We start from the raw sequence: 23,211 nt of genomic DNA on the forward strand, positions 1-23,211 counted from the left end.
GACTAAAAAAGACGATTAAATAATTAAGTAATTATTTTGTAACTTCATTTATCCACATGAGGAAAGCTAAACTAAATATTCAGGCTAATAAACGCAAAAACCTTTGTTATTTTCTCATCAGACAGAAGAAACATTTTTGAACAAATATAACATTGTAAAACCACCTCAATTTTAATGAGATGTGTAAGTTACAAGAAAGAACCGTATATCAGAAGTAAATTGAAAGCTTCTCACCTATACTATTCTGTACTATGTTACATTTCTCCAACAATTGGCTTAATCTATCAGTTTCAGTTCCAGCCACCACCATTTTACCATAACTGCTATCTGGTTTACTTGTAGTACAAGCAACATCACCTGTAATGGCCAATCCATTTTTCTGTGAAGTATGGTCTTCTTTATCCTGAGAAGGTTGGGGATCGAAGTTGATCCTCCGAGATTTGAGGGGACTACAACCAACTTCAAGTATTTCATCTAAAGATGGATGACTCAAGCAATTCGGTGAAGTGTCGACTTCAAGTGGTAACTTAAGTAGATCTCCCAATGGAGGCACATGATGAGTCTGCAATACATATGAAAAGGAACAGGCCCCGGTTGATAAACTCGAAAGTCGCCAGTTGAAAATCCGTCGGAAGATCGTGATCCAGTTTGGCACAAGATAATAACTCAAGTTGCGGAGTTCGAGCCGTGTGTTTCTTTGTATCATCACGGATGTCTCTTTTGTAGCTAGTGGAATTCCCATCATCTTTGTTGATTGTGTTAGGTATTCTACCAAACAATTTTCAAGTAGTAATCTGTGGTTATCAATATCTTTTCCCATCATTGAACCCCTTTGTAGCAATGAGATATCATCGGGAAAACGGGCAAGTCGACAATCTTTCAATGCGTGTTCGAGTGGTGCAGTTTTTGCTGGCGAGCTCCACCCCACACTTGGCAGGAACAACTTCGCAGCTAAAAATTCGTCACTAAAGTCTTTTAGCAGCATAGCCTCTGGACAAGGCCAATTGGTAGGATTTGCTTTAATAGCAGCAGTAATTTCTCCAAATGACCAATCCAATGCTTCATTGAAGACTGAAATGCAGTGATTCGGACCTACTTCATAATCACCCATTTTATCAAGTTCCTCCAACACTGGACTCAGGTGAGACATGACAAGTTCGCGCATCTTCACACTGCTAAGAACAGGTTGTAGAGGTGATTTATCGGCCAACCACTTCAGTCCTTCTCTTAACTTTTCATCACTGAAAAACCCATTTGAGTGTTCTAAATGCCACTTACCAACAAGGAAAACCACCAAAAAGCAGCTTACCCGTGATTTGTCAATTTCATGCAGCCCCAATTCATTAACTATAACCGAGGAAGGATCTGAATCTTCTACGTTATAAGAACCACTTAAGACCAGAAGTGGTAAGCATGCACCAGGAGGAACTGAATTCAAAAGACTATAAAGTTTGGCCTTTTGGAGCTTCCATGGAATGTTCTGAGATACAATAAATAATACCGCGTTTGCTCCAGATACGACCTCATCCAGATTATCGCAATTTGCATCTTTCACAACAGACAAGCAGCAAGTTAGATCGGTACCACATAAGCTAGGAACCCATTTCTTCCATATCGACATACCAGGAGACGTGATTGCTAAATCATCATCGTTATTATCTTCTGTGGAAGGCATGATCTTAGAGAACAACCATGGGCCTGCTGCCAAATGGCCAACCTGGTTATTCTGCCTTGGTTGCTCTCCTTGACTGCTCTCCGGAGAACATAAAATAATTTTCCAGCATAGGCATTTAGCATCCGGGTTTCTTTGACCCAAAATACTTGACACTACATCAGAAACATTCAGCCTCGACCATGACCTTTCATATTTTTCGCATCTCTCACTCATTACATGATCAAAATCAAGCTCATCAAATGTGCTCCATTGCTACAAAGGATCAGTAAAAAGAACAGGAATAAGCACAGTGAAATCTAGCATAAACTAAAATGAAAGAATATGACAGGCACCGGTAATGAAATGGGAACTATCCTTTCCAAGAGGAAGAAGGGCAGTTGTTCAAATTTCAATGTAAGTGTCTCAAATAAAACATGGTAATTAGAATTTACTTGCACAGTAAATAATAAGTAAAACTTAGAACATATTGCACAATCTGAAAATTCCAGTAGTGTCCGAAAAAATCTTACATCGTTGTTCTGCCGAACTGGTATTCCCAGTGGTAATGAACTTAGTGCAGCTTCAGCTGCTAACTGTCTTTGTTCCCGTAATTCCCTTTGCTTTGCAGCACGTCGGCTCCACAACCTGAAAGGAAAGATACTGGTTAGAAAAATATAACACAATGCTGCAGCCCAAACAAGATTGGCAATGTTACAGACCTCAGGATCAACTTGAGTTTTGCTTCAGCAACTTCCTTGCGCTGAATATTTGCAACTATTTGCTGATTCTCAATTTCTTGATGATCATCCAGAGGTTTATCTCCTAAATCATTAATTTCCATCCCTTGAGGCACTGAATTTTCCAAAGCTTTATCATATTTAACACTTGGCCTCTCTGACTGAGATTTTAAGTCATTAAGATCCATCGTTTGAGGCAATGTGTTCTCTGTATATTTACCACTAGGTGATCTCACTGGTGAGGACTTTACATTGTCAATAATAGCCATACTTTGAGGTACGGGGTTTTCCACAGAGAGATGAAATCTACCACTAGGTGATCTCTCAGGCTGAGATGCTTGTGAAAAAGTTAGTGGTGGCATTTGTTCCATGCCATAAGTATTTGTTCCGTCAGGCAATGAGGAAACAGTGACATTGTTTGATTTCTCCATGACCACAACTTTTGCTGGAAATGACCGAGGGGAACTACGATCCATAGAGAAATTAAACGGTTTGGAGGCACCAGACTTGAGATGACCTTCTGGGAGCTGTTGTAACCCTTTTGATGTCTCAGTCACCAAATGCAGTTGCGAACTAGACTTTGGAGAAGGAACAACTTTAGAATCAGGCAATTCTTCATCAGCTGCTGAAACAGAACTCTTCCTTTTAGGAGAAGGTGAGACATTTGCCCTTTGTTTATAAGCTTTACTTGGTTGACTCTCCTTCGATGCTCCTATGGGCAAGGAAGTCACTTCGTGAGGAGTTGCAACATCCAAGGCTATTGTTCTAGATCTTTTTTGATGAACAAGTCTTGAACACTTGGTAGGATAGTCATTTTCAGCATTAAGAAATGAACCGTCCTTCACCATATATGGCTCTTCAAATTCCTTTATTGAAAAGCCATAGTAGTCTAAAATGCTTTCGATGTCCTCTTCCTAAAATCCAAAAACCAGAAGCAGCATAAGATAATAAAGAACTTATCATGGTGATGAAAAATAAAATTTAGTTTCCGTTTTAGGGTAATAATATTACCTCAATCCCAAGCCATTCGGCAACATGGGAAATAGGGAGGCCTTGGTTGTTCTGAAGACTAGAGTGTAGAGAAGCAAAAGCCTGGGTTCGTAACTGATAAAAGCGCAAAAGGTTAAAACCCAATGAATATAGAAAAGAGAAATCATGCAGCACGCCAAAATAAATATCATAATTTATAGGGGATTCGTGACAAAGTGTCATCTGTGAATAGCACAATTTAGTCAGACTCTAATATGGCATGAATGTGCAATTACAGAAAATGTGTTTGCTCCCTCAGGCATGATCATCCCAAAACCACCTCTGGTTCCAAGAAGCAAACCAAAGAAATGGTACGAGTATGAATGTGTGTAGAATGAATGCAAAACCAAGAAAATGAGTTTTACGTTTAAGGCGGGGGAGAGGTGCAGGATCGAATAATTCCTTGTACCTACCTTTGCAAAATGGGCATGCATCAAGCATGCTTGAAGGTAGCTTGCCTTCCTCACTAGTCTAAAGAAGGCAACAAAATTACCCGTTCTGCAAGCCCTGGAAGTGCCAAGAGTTTAAATAGTCAGACCAAGTTCAACAGCCCAGTGGTAATGAAAGTTGAAGGGAAGTAACAACCTAGCTACATTACGAGCAAATAGCACTTCTGGAGTTTGTCTTATCTCTGGAGTCATCTTAGCGAGGTCCAGTGAGAGCTCTGCAGGTTCAACCTAGTGGGGAGTGCTTATTTTCAAAATAAAGTTGATGAAGTTTGAATAATTGATTCAACATTTGTATCGACTTACTTTATACCCCGGATGCTTGTCAAGTTTGAGAAGTGCATAATAACCTCTGAACTCCTTTTCTGTTGGAACATTAATTCCTTTCTTCCTGTGATCATCATACATTTGGAATAGCTCAACTGATGTTTTGTTCATCTGCTCGATATTTAGATGTGCATCAAATCCCTCAGAGAAGCCCTCGCCTTTGGTGTATTCACATAATTCATGCATGGCAATTATGTGAAGCCTTATCTGACAAAAACAGCAATCAGCACCACTAATTGAACAAACCATAGCAATGATTTAGATATTTGTCCCCAAATGCAATACGTTATGACTTATGGAGCAAAACAATGATGAACAAAAATGTAGGCAAGACCAAAAAACAGCTATGTTTATCAGTTCATTCTACATATAATTAAAATCACAAGCACAGCATAAATAGGAATACCTTCTATCTGACCATGTAAATGAAACTGAACTTCTTTTTCTAATAATACTTGTTGGGATAATTTTTACACAACATTCACAAGTATTCAAGAATCAAGATAATGGGCCAATCGACAAGAAAGATCCAGTTGCAAGGACATACCATTTGCTCTAGCATAGTGATTGCCCCTTGGTCAAAGATGTGCTGCATCCTCAGGTCCATTCGAATTGCTCTCATCCTATCCCATAGAAAGTTATATATTCCAAGAAACCTGTCATCATATGGCTGATCCAGCAAATTGAGTAGATAATCTATTGTCTTCTGCAGGACTAGCATTGGCCGTATCAAACTTGCTTCTCTCTCAGCTGTCCGAGTATACTGTACAGTAAATGAGAGATATTCATCATTCGTTATCACACACAAACCGCTGAGAAAAGAAGTTTCTTTTTACATTACCTTCTTAACAGCGAGGGATTCACTTGTTTGATTTCTATCACCATCCACACGTTCATACTGGTCAAGATCACCTTTTCTTTCTCTTTCTGCCCTTTCCGATTCTGGAAATTGATACAAAATTTGGATCGCATAAAAAATGAAACTGTTTTCAGACAGCTATTTTATATGTAATGAGATATCTGCTTCTCCAAGACACAAGACAATCAGATAAAACAGAAATTGAAAGAGATGAACCATAAAAAGTGACTTTCTTTGTTTCAAGGCATGGTCAACATACCCATCAATACCTTATCTCTAAGTTTCAGGAGACTTGAAACATACCCGGACACATATCTGGACATAACCCAATGATGACTCTGGATGCTTCTGTGCCATCAAAATCGAATGAAACAAGGTCATTCAAGGACTCCCCAGATGAATCCATAGGCTGTTCCCCAACATGCTTCTTCCTCTCTTCCACATTGTGCTGAAATCTAGTTGTAGACAATCTTTGATCTGCAATATCTGGACGTTTCGTCTCAACAGTTTCACTCAATTCAGTTTTGAAACGCGCTAATCGCTTTGCTTTAGCTTGCAATTCTCTGCAATAAAACAGGAATATTGAAACTATAATAAAATGCAATTTACAGTTATGGTTTTACTGGATATTAAAATTTACCGCTCAGTATCATCTTCAATAGGAGTGGAGCTTTCCTGAAGAAAGTCATCATGGTAAATTAAAGGCGATCTCGTTCTTTTAGAAACAGGAGGCCCAATGTTTCTCACTGTGGGAGGAGGATCATTGCGCGCAGAAGGCAAGGATCTTGGACGAATTGGAAAATTAGAGCTAGGAGAGATTGACTTGGTACCTAACCTCGGAGGAGATCCAGATGGCCTGTAAGAGTGAATGACCGAATTAACGGGGAAAAAAGGGAATTCACAAAGGCATATGAATAAAAACAGCAAGGCAGTAAAGATATCTGGACGCATGGGTACATAATCTCTCAATTCCCCAACAAATCATATAGTGAACACTACCGTACAATACTGACTGGTTTAACTTTCAAGAACTCTATCAAGATAGTTTTTTCATTTTTATACAAGAAAATTGAGGAAAAAGAAAACGAAATCATTTGCCTTTTAAGATCATGGCTATCAAACACATAAGACGGTGAAAAAGCATTTATGCAAGAAAATTATAGAGTGAACAACACCGTAGAATACTGACTGGTTTGACTACCAAGAGATAGTTTCTTCATTTTTTATGCAAGAAAATAGAGGAAAAGGAAAAGGAAATCATTTATCTTTTTAAGATCACTGCTCTCAATGGAGAAAACTAAAAAAGCATTTATACATCCATTAATATAGCATACTCACCTCTTAGAACCATTGCGAACAGACTTATGATGCTCCTGGGTAAATTCGTCATCAAACTGCTGAGATGGCAACCTCCCTTGTTTGGGAACTTGCATATCAGGTACTTCATTTACAAAGTTTTTCCTGTAATCAGCGGAACCTAAATGCGGTGAGGCCATGGACCGGTCCTGATGAGCTGGGAAATTGGGATAGTTGGCTGGCAACTTGACAGGATTCTGTGGCATATGGGGATTAAAAGAAGGTCTGCAAGAAAAAATAATCCTTATGAATAAAGCGATTGGATAGAAGTCTCTACCATATAAAGAAATTATCTTCAACAAAAGCCCCAAGAATATGACTGAACACACATGTGTGAGTTAACGGAGTTGACTTATCAAAATACTTGGCTTGGATGAATGGATAAAAAATGATCACTCTGGATTTTAAAAAGATAGAATAAAGTCAACTGTGGTAAAATCAGTTCAAGCCACAAGTCTTAAGATAGGTTAAAAAATTGAAGCCGGAGTCCAGAGACATCTTGATATACAACTACAAACAATGGAATTAGTAACGGAAAAAACCAAGTTCAAAATGTCACAAAATTGCGCCAATTCAAATCCATTATCAACAAAATAAACCATACTATCTCATGCAAGCAGCTGGAAAACGAATGTATGAACATGCCTTTGAAGGATCGTTTGGCTCGAATTTCTTGGTACAGTGTCATCTATAGACACTGTCGGTGGTGATTTAGTACTCTTTGACTCTTGAAATCTAGCCTTAGCAGTAAAACTAGTTTCAGGATTTTGTGAAGCAGCAAATGATGTGACCACAGGAGGTCTGAAACGACTTTGGGCATCATAATCTTCTAAGGGAATTTTGCCATCATCCCATCTAGGAGAAGATTCCATAGGCCTAGAAGAGAAGCAGAACATTAAATCGGCATTCCAGAACAAATAATAATTTTTTCTATTTCATAATCATGAAAACTGCAACATATATTATACAATACAAGATAAATGCATTTTTCAACTCGAGAAATAATTTTCAATAGAAAAAAAGCTTATTTATGCATCATAGGATTACACATAAACTGTCGCATGAGGGTTGCATTTTACCTAATTGGAGCTCTATCACCATTAACAAAAGAAATAAATACATACAAATAAGATCAAAATAACATGAGTTCTTTACCTTTGGACCCCACCATACTGATAAGGTCTCAAAGCAGGACCGAAATTCTCAAAAGCCGACAGTGGTGTCCAAACTCTATCTGCAGCTTCATTTACCCTACAATAAGAACAAAAACAATAAGTTTTTAATCAACAAGAAAAGGAACCAAATCCGCAACTAATGCGATGAAAAGCTTCTAGATTCAACACAACAAGCAACTTAAAACTTCCATAAAGGCAAAACCATTCACCTAAATTCTAAAACTTAGCACCTAAATCCCAAAAGTATAATTGGTGCATAACAATATAGATTAGCAGTCAGGTCAGAAATTTAAACCCTAACAAAAAAAACTAATAAAGGTCAATTTTTTTTTTCACAATCTTCGATCCCTCATTCAAACAAATCTCCCAAACCACAAAAATAATAAATCCCCATTAAAAAGTACCAAAAAAAAATTACTTCGAACTTAAACACTTAAAAAACATCAAATTAGAACCATTAAAAGAACAAACTTTAAAGCAAAATACCTTGAGGGTCTGATTGGAGTAGTAGATGGAGGAGTGTAACTGATGCATAGCAAAATAAATTAACAGTCAGGTTAACAATTTAAACCCTAGCAAAAAAATAAATCGTATAGGTAAATCCTTTTTTCACATTCTTCGATCCCTCATTCAACGCAACCAATCTCCTAAACCCCAAACTAATAAAACCCATTAAACAAGTACAAAAAAAAAAATTACTTTTAACTTAAAAACTGAAAAAAAAAAATCAAATTAGAACCATTAAAAGAACAAACATTTAAGCAAAATACCTCGAGGGTCTGATTGGAGGAGTGGATGAAGGAGTATAACTGGTGCATAACAAAATAAATTAGCAGTCAGGTTAGCAATTTAAACCCTAATAATTCTTTTATTCATATTCTTCGATCCCTCATTCAAACCAATCTCCTACACCCCAAACTAATAAAAGCCCATTAAACAAGTACAAAAAAAAAAAATTACTTCGAACTTAAAAGTTAAAACACAAAAAAAAAAATCAAATTAGAACCATTAAAAGAACAAACATTAAAGCAAAATACCTGGAGGGCCTGATTGGAGGACTAGATGAAGGAGTATAACTGGTGCATAACAAAATAAACTAGCAGTCAGGTTAGCAATTTTAACCCTAATAAAAAAACCATAAAAGTCAATCCTTTTTTTTACACATTCTTCTATCCCTCATTCAATACAACCAATCTCCTAAACCCCAAACTAATAAAAACCCATTAAAGAAGTACAAAAGAAAAACATTACTTCGAACTTAAACACCGAAAAAAATTAAATTAGAACCGTTAAAAGAACAAGCATTAAAGCAAAATACCTCGAGCGCCTGATTGGAGGAGTGGATGAAGGAGGAGGAGGGCGTTGAAACTGAAAAGGATTTGCAGATTTTGGAGCAGTTGTTGGACCTGAATGCTTCCCAAAACCTGACATTGTTTTCACTTTTCTACCTTGCTTTTTAATTTTTTTTGCTCTTTTTTAAGGCGTAAACTGGAATTTCAAAACATGGGTTCCCTTTGCTGATGCAAGAAAAAGGGTCTTCTTCTTCTTTTTTTTTAAGCTTGGAGCTCAGTGACCTTGGTTTTACGTTGGGGTTTTTTTTGAATCTGGAGACAAAAGGAGAAGAAGTACTTGGAAAATAAAAAAAATATTTTTTATAAAAACCCAATTTCATCAACAAAAAAGTTTAGATTTTATATCAGGTTTTCCGTAACTAAAAACGCAGCCGTTTTGTTTGTATTCCATTGGTAAAGCTGTTGGAGTGATTTCATAATGAACCCATGGCCTTAAATTTGAGCCTCCATAGTATCCACTACTGGTCCAAAAGCCCATAAAAAGTTTATAGTGGATAATTATTTTTTTAAAGGTTAAATCACAATATCTAATTAATAATTTTTTATTTAGGTGACCTAATTTTAAAAATTATAATATATATTCATTAAATTATTTAAAAAATTGTATTTAAATCAATAAATTGTTAAAAATTAATGTTATATAATCTACCTGCATCACTCAAAAGCTGTAGTGATTTTTATTTTCTAATTTAAATAAACTCTAGTATAAAAAAAAAAATTAAATGCATCGCGCTGGAGTCCAGGGACGTTAGTAACTAAACGCTGCTTTATCCTAAATTCTTCCCCATTTCCCAACATTCGGTCCAATTTCATTCTCCAGTAATTAGGGAAAATCTATAACAAAGAATACAATTTCTTTCTACTATCAGTCCAGATTCATGCGCTAGGTTTTAAAGGTGAAATTGCAGTATACGAGACTCGAGCTTTGTAAATTTGTAGCCTTTTGAATATGGGTTCATCATCGGGTTCCGTTCATAAAACAGAGGAAGAATGGCGGGCGATTCTTTCCCCAGAACAGTTTCGGATCCTACGTCAAAAAGGAACCGAGTAAGAACAAAATCCCCATCATTTCAATTACATCATCACTACTTCTGTTTAGAAACTTTGACTTGTTTTAGATACTGGGTATCTTTGATTTGTTCCATTGAACAAGTATTTGAATCGCAAAGTTGAGTTTTCTTGGATTGACTTTGTTCATTTAAAAAAATAATATTCATATTAATTGTAAAAGTTGTTGACTGTTTTAGAATTTCGTAGTTTACAGTTTTCTTGCTGCGACCATTAGTTGTAAAACATGATGAAGAAGCCACCAGGCTGATAGCTAATGGGTGTCAATTGAAAAAAAAAAGTTAATAGATTTCTTAGTTATTTTATTTTGAAAAGTTATGTGCCTGATCTGAAAGAAATCTTTCAGATTTGCATAAAATTTTCATTAGTAATAAACTAATCGCAATTGGTAATATTTAGCCACATGACTTGTTTATGTCAAAAGAGGAGGAAAACTTTTTTGCTTATTGTTAGTTTTTACTTATTTTTCTAATTACATCTTTACATTTTTACTAATTATTTTTTATTTTATGTCTTAATTATTTCAGAGCATATATATTAAATTAGGTTTTTCTCATGTTATTACACTAGTAACCAAACGAATAATAGAGGTAGAGAAGGTGTCATGGTCATAGAGGGAATCACGAATCTCATATCGGCTATGTACTATGGTTGGACTGGAGATATAAGTTTTTGTGCCATTTTGAACCTACATGATTTTTTCTGGGACAAAACCGTGAGTATGAATAGGTACTATATATTGCAAGTTGATGTGGATCGTGACACTTTTTGTCTCTCTGGGACATCCATCTTAGATAGTTGGAGATTAAATTGGCTGCAAGGTTTTGGAGACACTGATTTGCTTCATTGCTATCTATTTTGTTCTTAAGCTCCGAATGACCCTTTTTTTATCTTTTTCCATTTCATAAGCCTCAGTGTCATCCTACCTAGCCCAGCATTGAAACATGAAATTTTGAAATGTCAAATTCAAAATGTGCGGGAATTTGCCCTAGAAGACTGCTAAACTTTTAGTTTAGGCAAACATGGAATGTTAGAACTTTGCTTAATTGATGTAGGTAGCCAGATACTTTGGTCTATAATGCTCCAAAGGTTGATGATATTCATCATTTACAGGTTACGAGGAACCGGAGAGTACGACAAATTTTTCCAGGAAGGTGTTTACAATTGTGCCGGTTGTGGTACACCACTTTACAAGTCCACAACCAAATTTAACTCCGGCTGCGGTTGGCCTGCATTCTACGAGGGTTTCCCTGGAGCCATAAACCGAACCGTGAGTCTTTTTCATTCCCGAATCCCCTTCTTTTCGGTGTCATACTAGTATTATTGGCCTTCAATTAGATCATAAACATGCAACTGATGCTTTTGCAGCCTGATCCTGATGGAAGAAGAACCGAGATTACTTGTGCAGCTTGTGGGGGACACTTGGGTCATGTTTTTAAAGGGGAAGGATTCTCGGTGCCGACTGATGAACGCCACTGTGTCAACAGCTTTTCAATCAAGTTTGTCACAGCCGATGCAACTCCTTCACTATGAGGGGGAAAAAAGGGTTGTTTCAGCATAAAGAACAAGCTGTAAGTGTATGATTTTTAACAAACAAAAAATAAGTAAAAGTATCATGAAAGTCTTGATATTAGGGGTCAGATTGCATTGTCTTCTCCACTAAAAAATAGGCAAATTATTCCCTGTACATTATATCAATGAGCAAATTGGTTATTTCTTTTAAAAATTCCATCCCTTTGTACTATTAAAAGCTGGCATGATTAATAGAATAACTAGACACTGACACGTGCGTGTATCTCTAGTTGATGTGCATGGATTGGTTTTTAACATAAAAATGGATACTTTTTTAATAAATGGATCATTTTGTTATTTGAGCTAAAACACAGGGAGTAATTTACTTAGTTTTTTAGTATAGGGTCAGAATGCAATTCGGTTTCTAGGCCTCCATTATACTTTTACCAATTGTGACTGTCATTTGGTTATTTGAGTCCTTTGTATCAATTCCCTAGTTAACTTTTGTTTGTTGAATTGGAGGATTACTATTTGAATTTGAATTAAATAAATTATTCACTAGATATTTGAATCTGTTAAATATTCAAATTTAGCAAGTAAAAATATTTAAATAAAATTTTAAAAAGTAAAAAATATTTAAATTATAATTTTAGTGTTCGCAAAAATAAAATAAATTGTATATGGTTTTGAATACTTTTTATGCAAAAGTAAAGTAAATTGGATAATGGATATTCGAGTGTAATATTCACATCCAACCGACATACATAATTTTTATAATATCATTAATTCTGGAAGAGTATTATAGGCGCTTCTATATTAGAAGTCAAATTGTAAGAGCCCTACACATAGATAACAAAGACGGTTGGTTGTAACCTGATGGGGTTCTGCTTTTGATTGTAACAGAATCCCTCTTCCATTGCTAAAGCCATTGTTAACTCGGCTCAAGGACGGCCTTTGTATCTATTTGTATCTTTATCTAATGTTATTTGTGGGGTTAAAGATGTTAAAGATACTATTGACGAAGCTAGGAAGATGAGAGTTAAGAATAATAAGACTGCTTTTTGTTGATGAAGCTCATAGGTTTAATAAGGCAAAGGAAAATTATTTCTTGCTTGTGATTGAAGATGGAAGCATTGTGTTTATGGGGTTGACTACCGAGAACCCTGCGTTTCATTTGATCACGCCATTGTTGTCTAGGTGCAGGGTTCTTGCATTAATCCTTTAAAACCCCATCATGTTGAAACTCTTGTGAAGATAGCAGAATTTGATTTTTTTTTTAATTTTTTGTGAGGGATTTCTCGTTGCAAATAAATAAATAAATAATATTTTGAATTAATTATAAAGAGATTTCTAACTTTAATCAAAAGAAAAAAAAATGTTCAAAGAGAATTGTCCAAGTAAATTTCTATCACCGCTCTTCTAAAAGTTCAAACGCGAATAAGTTCTAAAGTAAATAACCCTTGATTATCAAGTCAATCATGAGAATTTTACATTTAATATATATATTTTTTCGAAATATATTATATTTTATTTTTATTTTAGAAAACAATGTTAATATGATATTTCTTACTTAAAAGTTGATTTCAAAACGTATATTTTGTTAATATGTTTGGATTGCATATTTTTAATCATAAATTAATTACTATTTACAATTTTTTAAATTGCACTTTCATTTATTATACTTAGTTATTATAATAATATAATTAGTTTGGATTCTTACGTGATGCACAAATTGTTTGTGTGTCATAGTTACACTATTATTTTTCTTATTTTTTCTTGGAATAATAATGGCTGCGCATTTTGCCTTCGCCTCGTCATAGCCATTCGACAAATTTTCTTTGTGGGATAGAGGACAGATGGTTGCTGGTTGCTTCTCTCGAACTTCTTTTTTTTTTTTTTGGGTATCACTTCACTTTGTCGTTGACCCCCGGTGTCAGTTCACAACCTTGAATGAGATAACCTCTTTCCGCTTTGGCCATTTGACCTCTGGTCAGGTTCTCTTTTGCCGCCCCTAGTACTTCAAGTTTGTGAAGCATTTCTAGGCCGTCTGTGTGACACCTCGTGAAGAGTTTCGTGGTTAGACGTCTCCGATTATCTCCTTTATCAACCGCTCTCAAATGGGTGATGCTCTTTTCCTTGTTCATTTGAGATAAATGTATTGTGGATTGGAGCCATTCAGTGTCTTTATTGGTTATTTTGGTCTTTGTCGTGTTTTGTTGGTCGTCGGTTGCCTTGCTGTTTAGATCGTCCATGGTCTTTGTTTCTTTACCATCAATGGCCTCATTGGCTAGACTGTCTGAGGTCTTTGCTCTTGGTCGTTTGTAACCCTCCTTACGAGTTTGTGGGGGCCTTTTTCTTTTTTCATTAGTTGGGGTTAAGTCGGGTTATCTTTTTAAGTTCGATAATTTATCCAAAATTTGAGAAGATTTGAATAAAAATATTAGATCTGAAAAATAGGTTTAGACAAAAAAATTAAGTTTGTTTAAAATATGAGTTAATTTTAGGGTTAGGCAAATTTTTTTTTGGAAATGGAGCTTAAGAAAAACATGTTTTGTTAAAATTGGGTTAAATTTTTTTTGGATATATGGGTTAATTTTTTTTTTAAAATACGAGTGTGTTTGGGTAAAATTTTAGATCCATATTTTAGGTTGGACCAAATTTGGGTAAGCATAAATTATGTTAATATTATACTTAGGTCTGACTTGAACTTAGTTTGACTCATGAACACTTCTAATTGAGTGTGACCAAATTATTATTATTATTTGTAATCGATTTTTTTTATAAATCGTTGTATTGTATATCTTATTCCACTAGAAATAATTTTTAAAATAAAAATATAAAAATATATTTTTAATCATTTTACTTTTAATACGATGAAAAGTGCACAATACACCAAAGAAGCAAATCAAGGTTAACAAATTGAGCTGGTTTAAAGCTAGATACCAAATTCAATAAAATAAATGAGTTGAAATATATTTTAAAAATAATATATATAATGAGCTAAATTTTGTAAAACAAAATAAATATTTTTACGTGGTATTTGTCTATTTGAAATCAGTAAAAATATAATAAATTATATTTAAAAACTTAATATTTTTTTTGGTTATAATTTAATCAACTTTAGATATCAAACATAAACTTCATAATGTGAACTAACAAATGAATTGAAAGAAATGTGGTTTAAAGGAATTTTTGGTATAATAATTGAAGAGACAATTTTCTATTTGAAATTTTATAATAATAATAATAATTTTTTTTCAAAAATTAAACAAAATTCCAAGCCCCAAATTAATTTTCTTTAACCATGGCTAAGTTAGGAATGCAAAATAGACAACCACATACATTAAAAGCAAATAAATAAATAAATAAATATTTTTAATAATTTTTTGTAGAGAGTGACCGAGAGACGTTTAATGTAAAATAAACATAAACATAAAAATAAAATAAAATAAAAATAAAAACAAAACAAAACAAAAATCCAAAAAATAGCTCTCCCGTATATATATATTTTCTTCCATTTTGCCGATGCTCTGAGAGATTCGCCTTTGATTTTTGCTACAACGAAAATAAGCTTACAATCGGGTATGTTTTATCTATTATCGAAATCTGATCATAAATCAAGTAAAAGTATCTTTTCTAGCCTCGATTGAATCGATTATTTTTTTGGAAATTTTTTATTGATCTATTTGCTTTTTTTTTTTTTAAAAAAAAATTAGATTTTCATATCGGAAATGACTGATCGGATAAAAATTTTTCGGTTTTACTTGGTGGGTTTTTGCTAATGCATTGATCGGATAGTTTATGTTTATTTGAATTGAGTTTGCCTTTTTCTTTTTTTTTTGTATCGGAATTTACATTTTTGGTGCTGTGAATTTCGGTACATGAGATATTGAGATATGAAGATACGATCTTATTTTGAATGTATAATATGATGTTAATACTATTTTTCGTTTGCCAGTGAATGATCTATTGAGCTGATTATGAAATAAAATTTCAATTCTGAATTTGGGGTTTTTGTGTTGTAGTTTTGCCTGGGTTTGATAGCTTTATAAATGTGTTCATATTGTTTTTGTTTTTGATTCAGCTTAAAAAATGGCATCAATGGTTCTTAAAGGTAGTAGTAGTAGTAGTAATCAAGTTTCTTCATTGATATCAATTCAAGAAAAAGGTAGTAGGAATAAGAGGAAGTTCCGGGCTGATCCACCTTTAGGTGATCCGAATAAGATTATAACTTCACCTCAAAATGGGTGTCCGAGTTATGAATTTTGTGCTGAGAGGTTTGATGTCAACCCAGTTCATGGTCAAGCTAGTGCATGTGACTTGTGCGGTGTTAATCAGGATCATTCCAACGGATTAAAACTCGACCTGGGATTATCTAGCACCTTAGGTTCTTCCGAGGCTTGGCCAAGTCAGCCTAGAGAGGAGATAGAAGCTGATGGATTTCAAGACGCTGATTGGAGTGATCTCACAGAAGCTCAGCTAGAAGAACTTGTTTTGAGCAATTTGGATGCGATATTCAAGAGTGCAATAAAGAAAATTGTTGCTTGCGGTTATGCAGAAGAGATGGCTATTAAGGCAGTCTTGAGGTCTGGCCTTTGTTATGGTTGTAAAGACACTGTCTCGAATATAGTGGACAATACCCTAGCATATCTGAGAAGTGGCCAAGATTGTATTCCTTCAAGGGACCACTGTTTCGAGGATCTGCAGCAGCTGGAGAAATATATATTAGCAGAATTGGTTTGTGTTCTTCGAGAAGTTCGGCCTTTCTTCAGCATTGGGGACGCAATGTGGTGCTTGTTAATTTGTGATATGAATGTCTCGCATGCTTGTGCTATGGATGGTGACCCGACAAATGGTTTTGCTGGTGATGGAGGTTCAAATGGGACTTCTTTTACTTTCAACCAACCTGCGTTGAAGACAGAAGCCAAAACTTCTGAATTGAACCTTCCGAGTCCTTGTAAACCTGTTCCATCTATTCCTTGTTCTCATAGTCCTCTGCCAGATGTACCATCTATAGGAATCAATAACACAACAAAATCAAAGAATTCCCTTGTTCTAAGTGGTATAGCCTCAGAGAAAGATGGAACAAACTCCATATCTGATAGTGCAGATAAAACCTTCACTGCAGCAGGAACATCTCAGTCTTCAACATTGGAAGAAAAGTTCGTGGGTAGAAAGATTCACTCTTCCAAGAGAGAACATATTCTTCGGCAGAAGTCACTTCATCCAGATAAAAACTATAGGACATATGGATCTAAAGGATCATCCAGAGCTAAAGTAAGCGGTTTTGGAGGTTTAATCACAGACAAGAAACTCAAATCAGTCTCGGACTCTACTGCTCTTAATGTAAAAAATGCATCGTTGAAAATTAAAGCAATGGAAGCTGATGTCCTTCAAGATAATGGGAGTCACAATCTTTCGGTTAATTCAGGTCCCTCTTCTTCTGCTGCATTTTGCTTAGATAATGATAATCATACTTCACCAGTAAACATTCCACCTGAATTACCACCTACCAAAAACCCACATTCACCTGCATTATCAACCGCTGATACGGAGCTTTCCCTCTCATTGCCCGCCAAAAGTAATTCAACTATAGTGCCTACTGTTTCTCATTCCGAGGCTAGTAGTTCAGGCTATCCTGGGATACTGTATGGGCATTGGGCCCCTCAGGATAAGAAGGATGAGATGATTCTGAAGCTGGTCCCAAGGGTGCAGGAACTACAAAATCAGCTCCAGGAATGGACTGAGTGGGCCAATCAAAAGGTCATGCAGGCCGCCTGTCGGCTAAGTAAGGACAAAGCTGAACTTAAGACTTTGAGGCAAGAGAAAGAAGAAGTTGAACGGCTTAAGAAAGAGAAGTTGAGTTTGGAAGAAAACACTAAGAAGAAGCTCATTGAAATGGATGTTGCTTTGTCTAAGGCTAGTGGGCAGGTTGAACGTGCCAATGCTACTGTGTGCAGGCTTGAGGTGGAAAATGCAGCTCTACGACAAGAGATGGAAGCTGCAAAATTACATGCGGCAGAGTCGGCTGCTAGCTGTGAGGAGGTATCAAAGAGGGAGAAAAAAACACTGATGAAAGTTCAGTCTTGGGAGAAGCAAAAAGCTTTGTTCCAAGAAGAACTCATGACTGAAAAACGCAAGGTTGCCCAGATGCTACAGGAATTACAGCAGGCTAAAGCTCTTGAAGAACAGTTTGAGGTATGTCTTCGTGAACGTTTAATTTTCAAGCATATCTTCATCTCTACTTTCTCAAATTTTCTCCTCATAGAAACTAGAGGTAATGTTATAAAATTTTCTACCAGCTGCTTTATGAAAATGAGACTTAGTGAGGAAATCATCCATTGCTTTATGTAGATGATTTGGATTTCTGATAATAGACTTGGTTGCACTTTGTAATCTTTTGCATGTTATATAATCTGAATTTTCAAAAGAAATTGCCAATCTGCTCCACAAAGGTAATTCATTTATGAGATTGTGGAAAGTGTTTTTAATGATTTGACACCATTTATGAAGTCCCCAAAGTGAAGTGTTGGATCTAAAATATTTTTGCATGGCAGTCTCTTGGCGTCCTTTATTTCATGTAGGTGTTACATTCACATCATAGTAAGTGCAGCAGACGATTGGGAAACTCCTTTGAGGTGACAAACGGTAAACGCATATAAATGGTGCACTTGCACGTAATAGGTGTAAAAGATATGTTTTTGCCAGTAAAAGTAAATAAAAATGCTAAGAATAAGTCTCTAGAAAATTTGAGATTATCCATTGTATGACATGCCAAAAGAGTACAGATTGCGTAAATTGCTCGAGCTGTGTGGGTCAATCGTATTAATTACTACATATTTTTTGTTTGGACAATGTTTCTAAAGAGTAGATATTTTTGAGATTTTTCATTGCAATGACATGCCAAAAGAGTATAGGTTGCCTAAATTGCTCTAGATTTGCAGGTCAATTCTATAATTAATTTTTTCCTTTTTAAATTAACATTTTTGGTTTGGATTTTGATGTCAAAAGTTTTTTGAATAAAATTGGGTAGAAGCTAATATTTTTTACATTGTAGCGCTAATTTCAAATTGTATCAAAACATTTGGTGGAGTTATCTTGTATTTTTTTCCACAAATTTCATGCTTTCTTGAAAATATTTCTATGTATTTCCAAATTGATTGGATTTAGCATGTCAATTGTATGGTTTCAGGCCACCACTTAACAGAATTTTTGAGGTATGATGCTTGTTTTGTTCAAGAACATAAACCTCTGCTATTTGGGGGTGTTCCTGATAATTATGGCTTCTATACTATTATTTAAGCCCCCTTTACTGAAAGGGTGTCACGAGTTAACCAGACACCAACTCGGTTAGAGAAATTACAAAAATGCTTTTTTGTATTTAAAAAAGTTACATTATTTGAGGGTACTTTAGTCTTTCGTATGTTGTGATCCTACTCTCATTGAAAAGAAAAACAATGACAGGCTAGATTCAAACAAGAAGAAAAGGCGAAGGAAGAAATACTTACTCGAGCTAGTTTAATACGAAAGGAAAGAGAAGAAATTGAAACCTCAACAAAATTAAAGGAGGACATGATGAAGTCAAAAGCCGAAACCAGTTTACAAAAATACAAAGAAGACATTCATAGACTCGAAAAGGAAATCTCTCAATTGAGACTGAAAACAGATTCTTCAAAAATCGCTGCACTTCGAAGGGGCATCGATGGAAGCCACGCAGGGAAGTTTACAGATAACAGACACGGTACAGGTCAAAAGGAATCTCGAACCCCTCTTACAGTGATAGATTTTCATGAGTTCTCGGGGAAAGGAGCCGTGAAACGCGAACGCGAATGCGTGATGTGTCTTTCAGAGGAGATGTCGGTGGTTTTCATCCCATGTGCTCATCAAGTTGTTTGCATTGCATGCAATGAGCTCCATGAGAAACAAGGAATGAAGGACTGCCCTTCTTGTAGGAGTCCCATCCAGCGGCGTATTAATGTACGTTATGCTCACTCGTAAATTTTAATATATATTTGAAGTTGAGTGTTAAATCAATAATGTTTGTGGGACTCTTTTGAATTGAATAATCATGTGAGTTTATATATACCTTTTGGAGAGTTTGAGTCTATTGAGAGTTGCATTATGGTGCAAGATGATACTTCATTTCATTTCTTCTTTTCTTTTTAACTGCTAATTTAAGAGTTCTGTTATATATATATATATATATATATATTCTTTTGAGGTTAAGGAAGAGATTTTGATATTTAAAGATTGTCCTTTTGAGTCAGTTCCAATTCATTAATTAATTAAATTTAAAATCCTTATTTCAACTTTTTTTTCAATTTTACAAAATAATTTTAGTGAATATAATGGAAATGACTTTACATTGTTTTCATATTTTACATATTTCCAAAAATTATTTTCAAAATTTTAACCATACATGTCTTTCTTACGCTCCATTTCGTATTTGGTTTCAGGAACCTTAATATTTTTCATTTAAAAAGTGAAAATGGAAATAGTCTCTACGGTTTAAAACTAAACGAAACCTGAGGGTTTAAGGAACAAATTTCATTTACATATTTACATATGATAAGTCTACAAGATTTATATTTAATATTATTTTCGTCGCATTAACTATTATTGAAGATATTCTTATCAGTTATATAGATTCAATATCTATTCTTGTCTAAATTTAAATGAATTTTTGGTTAAAGTTTTTGTCAAAAACCTATTTGTATGAGTTCAAATTGTATTACCTTCATCCCGGCGAAGCTAGGGGGCCGGCATGGGCTCCGACCCCCCCTAAAATATAAATTTATTCTTTTGGCCCTTAAAATTTTTTAAAAATTTTAAATTAGTAAAGGTAAAATTGTACTTTGACTCCCCTAAAATTATAAAAATTCGATTTAATCCTTTACAAATTATAAAGATATAAATTATAAAAAATTAAAATTTTATCCAACACCTCCTAAATATTTATTTTGGCTTCGCCCCTGCCCCACCTTTAATATTGTATGAAAGAAATATTCTCTCATAAATTTAGAACAAAGCTTAACTTTAAAAGGTTAATATATTAGTGTAAAATATATTTAACATTTTAATCCATGAAACAAACTTTTAAAGCATAAATCAACGGTCATCTTTGCTTCTTTAAATATGTTTTGGGTAAAAATATTATGGAGTAAGATTGTATTTTGTTCTCTTTCTTTAAAAAATGAGTTATTTTATCTATATACATTAAATTAAAGAATAAATGGATTCTTCGGTTAAAAATAATTTTTCTCAGACGTAATATAATACATAAACTCCTCAATATTTCTATCTCCATCTTACCTTACCTTTGAATTATAGAAACATCATCAACATCCCATTAATTTACACATAAAAAATCATATTTTCAAACACACATTACAATCCAAACAAACAAATTAAAATATAATTATACAGTTTTTCTCATGCAAAATGGAAAATTTTTCCATACACAGCAAATTTACGAGTCATCGTCCGAAGAGTACTCATCGGAAGAATCAGTGGATGAAGGGTATCCAATCCCGTGTCGAGTATTCGGAAACACCATAAAAGCCAAACCCGAAACCGCTCCGATCATCGGCGGCAAAACCATAAGCAAAACCTTCTCAGTTGCCTCAAATGGCGGATAAAAACATTGGACGGTATTAGAATCCAACAACGACAAAACAGCAAACACAATGACCGAAAAAAAAGCGTGAACGAAATCGCCTATACGCAGCTTATACTTCGATAAGTCGACCGAATCCGAACCCGAAGACGGCCAAAGACCGTTAACCGTTGCTATGCCGTAATGAACTAAACCGTCGCCGCCTTTGTAACTATCGGTAAAACAAGAAAATGCACAAGAGAAACCACATAAGCCAATGAGGGAGCTGGTTAGGACCTTGTTAACAGGGCTGCAATGGCCGTAGTTGGTTAAAACAGGGTTAAGGAACTGGAAAATGAAGACAGTTCCTGTCGGAAGGAGCTTGATAAGATTACCTAAACTTGTAAACGTCTTGTCTGAAATTGAAGTTGATGAAGAAGAGGGATTAGCATTCTTGAATTTAGCCATTGAAAGTGAAAATGCTGGTAATGACTTTAAAACAGGTTTTTTTTTTTCTTTTGGTTGTGATGATGGTTTTTGCAAAGATTAAAGATTAGTAGTACTTTATAAAGAGAATCATGGGAAATAATACGGGTAAATTACACTTTAGGTTAGTAAATTATTAGAAAGTTTATGTTTTGGTCACTTAATTTTGAAAAGTTACAAAACGGTCACTAAACTACTAGAAAGTTTTCATTTAAGTCACTGAACTATTCAAAAGTTTTTATTTAAATCATTGAGCTGTTAAGTTTTTTCTAAAGTTCGATTAATGAGCTCCAAGAGATGATTTGATAACCATTTACGGAGGGTCAATACTTATTGATGAGTATAAGAATATAGCTTTGGCCCAAGTCGATTTGTTGATCAGTGTCAAATATTAGAGAAGAAAACTGTTTAGATTTTGGTTTGCAAGTTTGACATTCAAAATTGTTTCATGAAAAAAAAATAGAGCTATAAAAGAGAAGGGGAAGGTGAACTTTCGATTGGGGGTTGCGAATAGAGAATGCCATACAACAACGATTTTAACAACCCAATGACTAAAATTAAAAACTTTTGAATAGTTAAGTGAATATTTTGTAACTTTTTGAAGTTGAGTGACCAAAATGTAAACTTACTAATAGTTTAATGACCTTAAGTGTAGTTGTAACTTGCTATTAGTCCTTATACTTTACGAAAGTTGTAAATTTAGTCCATGTATTTTAATTTGATCAATTTTAGTCTTTGTATTTTTTGAATCGATCAATTTTAATACTGTAATTTTCAAATTTTGAAATTTTAATTTTGACCCAAGCAACAACAATTAATTTTTTAAGTTAAATTCAATTACTAGTCTTATACTCTACATACAGTTGCAGATTTAGTTCATATTCTCCAACTGAATCATTCTAAGTCCCTATATTTTTCGAATATTAAAATTTCAATTTTGATGCAAATAACAATCATTAATCCATATATGTAGAAATAACAAGCTGACATGGCATTACATATATGATGATATATTCGCCGCATCAAATTTTGAAAATAACAGAACTTAATAAATTTAACAATTATCGTTTGTTGAGGACTAAAATTTTAAAATTCAGAAAGTACAATGACAAAAAATGACCAAATTAAAGTACAAGGACTAAGTCCATAACTTTCATAAAGTATAAGGATTAACAGAAAATTTTAACCTATTTTATATTTATATAAATTTTAATACATTTGTGTTATATTATATTTAGAGACGTTTAGACTTATATATATTAATAATGTCATAATTTAAATATTTTTTCTTTTGGGTTTTTCGTGTCGTTTAAAGAGAGTTGCTTGTACGTAAAAATGGTGTAACAGAGAGAATGGCTTTGCTTTTACTCTTCGGAAGCTTTACCCATACCTCTGCTTTAAGCTTGGAGTTTGGAATTTCCTTAATACCCATACTTTCTCTAATATATATACATAATTTTAGGTTGAATTATTTTGAATATAAAATAATTATTTGGGTATTTTAAATAATCATAGATTTATATTCAACTTTTATTATTTAAACTTTGTTAACGTGGCATATACGTGAGCCGTCACGTGAATGCCACGTCAATAATTATTTAATTTTTAAAATTAA

General features: G+C 34.4%; 4 protein-coding genes across 5 annotated transcripts; 2 read left to right on the plus strand and 2 right to left on the minus strand.

The window, feature by feature from the left end:
- Positions 1–88: 88 nt before the first annotated feature.
- On the minus strand, positions 89–9,253 carry LOC108456730 (SAC3 family protein B). The gene is made up of 18 exons (XM_017755354.2): positions 8,902–9,253; positions 8,621–8,659; positions 8,354–8,392; positions 8,070–8,108; positions 7,564–7,659; positions 7,054–7,284; positions 6,391–6,633; positions 5,693–5,908; positions 5,356–5,615; positions 5,035–5,135; positions 4,741–4,956; positions 4,173–4,400; positions 4,006–4,097; positions 3,834–3,927; positions 3,403–3,495; positions 2,374–3,305; positions 2,185–2,299; positions 89–1,927 (listed from the first exon to the last, which is right to left on the minus strand). The coding sequence occupies exons 1-18, from the start codon at positions 9,012–9,014 to the stop codon at positions 209–211; spliced, it is 4,866 nt and encodes a 1,621-aa protein (XP_017610843.1). The 5' UTR covers positions 9,015–9,253; the 3' UTR covers positions 89–208.
- A 346-nt stretch (positions 9,254–9,599) lies between these two features.
- LOC108454631 (peptide methionine sulfoxide reductase B5-like) lies at positions 9,600–12,858 on the plus strand. Of its 2 annotated transcripts, XM_053018673.1 has the most exons (4): positions 9,600–9,982; positions 11,117–11,273; positions 11,372–11,574; positions 12,419–12,858. In XM_053018673.1, the coding sequence occupies exons 1-3, from the start codon at positions 9,885–9,887 to the stop codon at positions 11,534–11,536; spliced, it is 420 nt and encodes a 139-aa protein (XP_052874633.1). In that variant the 5' UTR covers positions 9,600–9,884; the 3' UTR covers positions 11,537–11,574; positions 12,419–12,858. The 2 variants fall into 2 exon arrangements, with proteins under 2 accessions (XP_052874633.1, XP_017608646.1); XM_017753157.2 differs by lacking the exon at positions 12,419–12,858 and having other exon boundaries at positions 11,372–12,095.
- A 2,045-nt stretch (positions 12,859–14,903) lies between these two features.
- LOC108457023 (putative E3 ubiquitin-protein ligase RF298) lies at positions 14,904–19,662 on the plus strand. Its single transcript, XM_017755819.2, has 3 exons — positions 14,904–15,097; positions 15,600–17,713; positions 18,980–19,662. Exons 2-3 carry the CDS (start codon positions 15,608–15,610, stop codon positions 19,511–19,513), a joined length of 2,640 nt encoding a protein of 879 aa, XP_017611308.1. The 5' UTR covers positions 14,904–15,097; positions 15,600–15,607; the 3' UTR covers positions 19,514–19,662.
- A 1,147-nt stretch (positions 19,663–20,809) lies between these two features.
- LOC108456267 (protein DMP2-like) lies at positions 20,810–21,646 on the minus strand. Its single transcript, XM_017754864.2, has one exon. The coding sequence runs from the start codon at positions 21,576–21,578 to the stop codon at positions 20,985–20,987; it is 594 nt and encodes a 197-aa protein (XP_017610353.1). The 5' UTR covers positions 21,579–21,646; the 3' UTR covers positions 20,810–20,984.
- Between the last annotated feature and the right edge of the window lie 1,565 nt (positions 21,647–23,211).

Source organism: Gossypium arboreum, chromosome 9 (genome assembly GCF_025698485.1).
Source record: "Gossypium arboreum isolate Shixiya-1 chromosome 9, ASM2569848v2, whole genome shotgun sequence".
Classification (NCBI taxonomy): domain Eukaryota; kingdom Viridiplantae; phylum Streptophyta; class Magnoliopsida; order Malvales; family Malvaceae; genus Gossypium; species Gossypium arboreum.